The 6,000-nt window shown below is 46.0% G+C and overlaps 1 protein-coding gene across 20 annotated transcripts in view; it reads right to left on the reverse strand.

Annotated features, from left to right (window-relative positions):
* BIN1 (bridging integrator 1) overlaps positions 1-5,569 on the reverse strand; it is a 99,847-nt gene extending 94,278 nt beyond the window's left edge. For 2 of the 20 annotated variants that reach the window (XM_065840479.2, XM_071810885.1), the window contains exon 1: positions 5,224-5,569. In XM_065840479.2, coding sequence (XP_065696551.1) covers positions 5,224-5,307 — 84 coding nt within the window. In that variant the 5' untranslated portion in view covers positions 5,308-5,569. Of the gene's footprint in view, positions 1-2,383; positions 2,474-5,223 lie in introns of those variants that run through there. The other 18 variants (XM_071810882.1, XM_065840481.2, XM_065840490.2 and 15 more) reach the window with 16 other exon arrangements.
* Positions 5,570-6,000: the final 431 nt, after the last annotated feature.

Below are 6,000 nucleotides of genomic sequence, written 5' to 3' on the forward strand. Positions count from 1 at the left end.
GTAAGCGCCCTGCCAGTTCAAACCATTCCATGGGCAAGGGAACATGTGGAGCCTGGTTTCCTATTTCACCTCCTCCCAGCCCCATGCAGTTTATCCAATATCCAGTAATATACTCTGAGCTCATACTGGAATCATCTGTATGTTAGGGGCATTAATTCAGCCTCCCTCCTCTATCCAATACCTGATTTCCAGCAACCTTTAGGCTCAGAATACCTTTGAGACTTTACCCATGGCTCAAGCTCTGCATTCTTAAGAAAGCAAGCTAACAGATAGAAAGTAAGAAGCCCTTTCCTCATCTTCTGGAGAGCTTTCCAGGAAAAAAAAAGCCACTATAAAGTTCCATGCCAGACCAGCAAGAGAACTCTTGTAGCTGTTCAGGCTTCTTGTAATTCACTAGCACAACAAGGCAGATTGCTTATGGTGGGATGGTTTTGTGGTCAAAGTCAAACAAACACCACAGAAGCTTTGAAGAGACAGAAGGATCCTGAAGGAAAACCAATAAGCAACTTTCATCCTCTCAAGTACGTAGATGTGGTACTTCCTTCTCAAAAAGAGAGATTTCTGCATCTACTATTTTTTACATAAAACCTCCATCCTCATCCATAGACATTCTACAGATCAAGCAGCATTCAACAGGTGAACTCTGAAGACAGATGTATTTAAAATCGGTTTAAAGTTCTTGGATACTACTTATTGGTATAGACTCCCACCTGCTTCAACAGGGCTGAGATTTCATTCTAGGTGTTCTCACCTGCCATGCTCCACCTCTTGGAGCATGTTTTATCAGGGGAAAAAGTTTTATCATGGCAAACTCAAAATGCAAGCCACACCTTCTGTAAAACCTGTTCCACCCAAATCACAATCTCCTCATGTCCAACAAGGGATAACATGGAGAAAGAAACAAAGCCTAAGGTTCTGGAAAAGGAAAATATCCTTTCTGGACACAGCCTGTGCTACTACAATTGTTACATGACACAAATTAACTGGAAAAAGCACTGGCACACGAGGCTACAGTGGCCTGACCAAAGCAGTCCTCTACTTTTCTTTTCAGGGCCAGTGTCCTTGGTTATCTCTCCTTGCTAGGCTGCAAATTCTTTAGTGAAGACCCTGTTTTACTGGCATATAAATATTTCTTTGCACTGTAGTGGGCAGTATCAGCAAGCCTGGCTACCAACGCCTATGGTCAGACTAGCCCTGCAAGACCAGGAATACAGCCCAGCGTCCCTGGAGTGTGCAGCCAGAGGGGAGCAGAACTTTGCTCTGACAAAAGGTTTAATCAGGGAAAGCTTGCCAAGAAGGACATGGGTGAACATCAGTGGGACAGATGAGGTAAGCGAAGAACAGAAAGCAAAAGTGACATCTCATGGCAACATGGCAAGTCAGTGGCAAAGCCAACAACGTAAATGACACCCCTTACTGTTTGGATGTCCAAACTAAACTTTGTCAGGTTCTGGGAAAAAGCTTTCCCCTTTGGTTAGGGACTGAGGGGAAAAAAATGGGGATGCCTTCATGCGTTGGTACATCAGAGTAAACACATGAAAAAATACGACAGCCTATTCATAGCACAGACGCAGACTCATCATTTTGCCTAGCTTTGTAATGAACAGAAAGCACCACTTCGACAGGATAGGAACTTCCCACATTCAGTATAAGTTTAGAAAGGGAAAAATAAGTTCATCACTTTCTACTCCTCTACACACAAATAAGCTTGCAAGGAAAAACTTCTCTATCCATTGTCAACTTTATAAATTATGTCCCCAGATGTGCTTGTTAACCTGGATGCAAATTACATCATCAGTCAGGGCCTGCACAACCAATACCCACTTTCCACTCTGAATCTCTGTCTCACCTGCGGGAGGAGAGAAAAGAGCTTGATCTTGTGATGAGGACCCTCACAGCAAGCCAAGCAACAAAACCCCAATCCGTGTGCTCCCCGAGCTTAAGCCCCTCCGAGAACCTCACACCAGGATTGCATCACGTCACTGAGACACTGGTTTAATTTGTTCAAAGCAAGAAGCGTTTGTGCGTGTGCAGACTGACACATCCAGAAACAGGACACCCTTGAGAACTCAGGAAATTGGGGAGACTTAAAATTTTCAAAAGTATAAGTTAAAAATTGATCACATAGCAGAAACAAAATTTTTAATCAAGATGATGAATTACAGACATAAAGATAAAACTTCAAATCCTTACTGGCAAAGTTTAAAAGACCTTGCAAACACTAGGCTCTCTCCACGACACCGTCACATTGAAGGCACTACAATTTTACTCCATTTCAAGAAGTTTAGAATTATGAAAGGTTCAGAGCTCAATGTCTCATTCTGAAAATCTTTCAGCTAACTACAGAATGAACAAAGTGCAACTTCCAGCCTAAATCTCCTACCTGTTAGTTGCAAGTATGATACATGAGCTAGCAACACTTGAAAGGGTCCTTTCTGCTTGGTGGGTTCCTCTGGACGGAGGCATCAGCTTATTTGATACATTTCACTGGACAATTGGCAAGTTATTGCCAAGTGCTGTACTTGAGGCTACCTTTGAATAGAGAAAGAGGTTAAAAGGGTGCACAGCCCATTTGCAGACAGCATAGTCAACCATTCTGCCCCATATTTCCTGCGGAACTGAGAAATGCTCTTCCAAAAATAGCCAATAGTTTTACTGAAAGGCTCAAAACAAACAGTATTTCTGAAGGAATATCTTACATACTTTACATAATAGCCGTCTCAGAGGGAAAAAAGGATGTGTACAGCGTTTCACTGCAAATTCTGCATTGCACAACAAGACATCATTCTTTGCTTAACACAAGGCTTAAATTCACCATGAAGGAAATCGCTGAACTCAAAGCCTCAGGGCTCAAGTTGGGAGGGAGATACCACTCTGAAGGGAAGAATTTTTATCCTACATTCAAATCAAATGAGGATACGTAAGAGGAACACGGTCAGCTTGTTTAAGCCTCAAATTATCCTTGCCTCTAAAAGGAAAGTTCAACCCCATTCAGCATTCCTTCACAAAAATCTAATACATTTTTAAATTCTTGCTCTGTTGCATGCCCAGATCTACCACTGCCCACTTCTGATTGCTTTTTTTTATTTTTTTTTTTTTAAACACCTGGCCTGTATCTCCAGATACGTGGTTTACCCTTCCTGCTAAACATAGTATCATGCATCGCAGTTTAAAACACAATACCACAAGGTTAACACCAGTATAATGCCATAACCACTCGTGCCTTCATCTTCACTTGCATATTCAGCTGTATCTTTCCTCAGGACCTTAAAGTTCACATTCACATGCTTGCCTCAGTCTGTCCCTTAGAGACAGGGTAAAACACCTAACACTCCATGAAAGAAGAATTGCTAGAGATGAAGCTCTAGCAGTATGAAGGGGCCAGTAAGGGATGAAGCAAGCAATGCCATTTTTTTATATATTTTGTGACCCCAGAAAGCAAAGTTTTTTCATTTGCGTTAGGAAAACAACAGCCAAACAGCCTAGAACTTGTGTTAACTTCTTAAATAAGTGCTTTGGGTTTTGTTTCCCTTTTCTCATTAGAGGGAAAAGGAGCTGTGCTTTTTTCCTGTGTAAAGGGACAAACAACTGATCTCAGATGGTGCAAATTACCTGCAATGCACAGCTAAACTATCAACTATTGTTGTTGTTGTTATTCCTATATCCCCAATCACCATCAGGGAATAAGCAAGGAAGTGAACTAGATCTCCAGTTGAGAGGCATTTGTGGAAAACTCTCTCCCTAGGAAAAGAACCTGTGTGTTCAGATAAGAAGCCGGGGAAGGGCCTGGCAGGCCACACTTGGCTCCAAGCTGCAGCAATAAATACAATAACTTCATCAGCAGGCCAGGAACTCGGCCTTTATCACCTACCTTAATATTAACTAAAAATATGGTTGCCATCTGGTGGCTAACTCAGAATGAACTTAGCATCTATGATGAGTTCAGAGTGGACCAGATACCAGCAGACAGATTCCCTGTCCTGTCCCCTCCTGCAACCTCAGGAAAGGGAAAAAGCACAGATGTGGCCACACTCACTTTCAGGTAGGGAGCAAAGCCAGGTCCCTGCCGCTGCAGCCAGTTCCATACTGGATGTGCTACTCACTTGGGTTTTCTCCCAGGCGGCCAGGTAAGTTCAAAGCACACTTCCAGTCTCCATAATTGAGCTTTAACCACTGGAAGCTGCATGTGCAAAACTGAGCCCAACAGGTTTGGGTTGCCATTCTGACCCAGCAGCATTTTGTAACAGCGTCAGCAATTGGTACAAGGCTCAGGCCAGCGTTGCAGCCAATCCCAAACCTCCTAGATTAAATCTAGCTGCTAAAGATAACTCCCAGGGAACCAGAGCAGCAGTGGGCAGATCTGCTCACCCTCCCTCCCTTGAAGATGCACCAGTCCTTATTCAGTCAATGTCATCTCACAGCAAATCATTCAAAACCAAGATGAGCATGCCCGAGATAAAAGCAGCTGATCAATGTCCCTGCGTAAAGCGTCCAATAATCCCTACGCAGAGCAAGCAGCTGGCATCAGATGCAGCGTGCCAGAGAGATGAACATGACAAGTATCCATTGCATATTCCTGGCACCTTTCACTGGCACAGGCGTGGGTGGAGAAGAGCGAAAGGGCTCCCGGGATTCAAAAACACCCCTCCCTCACCAGACATAGGCACAGTCTTCAAAGCCAGTATGGTTTTTCCCTTACCACCATTCCAAAATCTGGAGCTCAAGGTCAGTAAAACAAGTAGCGAATATCATGCCATGCTATTAGAAGTAAGGAAGCAAGTGTTATCTCCTTTTTCTCACCGCCTTTGAGGCTGCGTGTTTAGCGCTATTGCAAAATACAGTTCTGCTCTTTAAACTGCCGCATAAAGCACAATCTAAATACCACAGAAAGAAGGTCTCCTCCTGCTGAAACAATAAGCATCTACATGTTTAAAACAAATGTGCAGCGCTCCGTCCTCCCCCCGTCTCCCCGCCGAAGCCGAAGCCGATGCCATGTTTCTGGTTATCCTGAGCGTGCAGACGGAGGGCAAACCCGCACGGCTCACAACTGCGGAACCGTGCGTTCTCGGTATGCAAAGGGGCCCTAAATCCGCAGGCAGGGAAGGCAGCTGGCAGCCCCTCGGGGGCATCACAGATTTGAGATAGGGTGTCAACCCCGGTACCCGCATCGCCGCATCCCGGGGAGGCGGCGGCCGCGCACCTCACACACACACTCTCCCCTACCTTCTCCTGCGCCCGGGTCAGCTTCTTTTGCACGTTGCTGGCGATCTTCCCGGCGGTGACCCCCTTGCTGCCCAGCTCGGCCATCTTGCCTTCTCTTTTTAACGGGCGGCTGCGAACGACGGGCCGGCAGGAAAGGGGGGGAAAACCCGGCGGGCAGGCGACGGCCCCGGTCACCGCCGCCTCCCGCCCGCCGCCTTTTAAAGGGACAGTGCGCTCCGCGCCGCCTTAAAGGGACCGCGCTTCGCTCCGGGAGGTGGCAGCAGCGGCACGGCTGGGCATCTCCTCTGTGCTGCTCCTGCTGGAAGGCGGGAGGGAGAAGTGGGGGCAGGTGTTTGCCAGATTTTCCCTACCCTGCCTGCCTCCTCTGGGCCAGGCTGTGGCAGGAAACCCACTGCAGCCTGGCCCAGAGGAGACAGGTAGGGCGGAAGGAGCTGGGAAGCATCGCAAGGAGGGATGTGGGATGGAGGGAGAGATGCCAAGTGGCCTCCTGGTGAAGAGGAGATGTGCCTCCCACATGCCACTAATACTTAAAAACAGCTGAGGAACAGTACTTAGAGATGCCGGCTAATGGCTCTATTAGTCTTTGTTAGTAGCCACAGTCACATAGTGCTGTATAGTAACAAGTGATTAACCTCAGATAGGTGATGGTACAAGTTTGCTGTTGTCTTTTATCCTGCAGTAAAACAGCATTCTTGCTGTTTTTAAGAGATTTGTATAACTAATTGCTATCACTGAGTGTCCATACTCCTAAATCTATACAGCAAAGGTACTTTTCAA

The sequence above is a fragment of the Patagioenas fasciata genome, chromosome 7, assembly GCF_037038585.1.
Source record: "Patagioenas fasciata isolate bPatFas1 chromosome 7, bPatFas1.hap1, whole genome shotgun sequence".
Classification (NCBI taxonomy): domain Eukaryota; kingdom Metazoa; phylum Chordata; class Aves; order Columbiformes; family Columbidae; genus Patagioenas; species Patagioenas fasciata.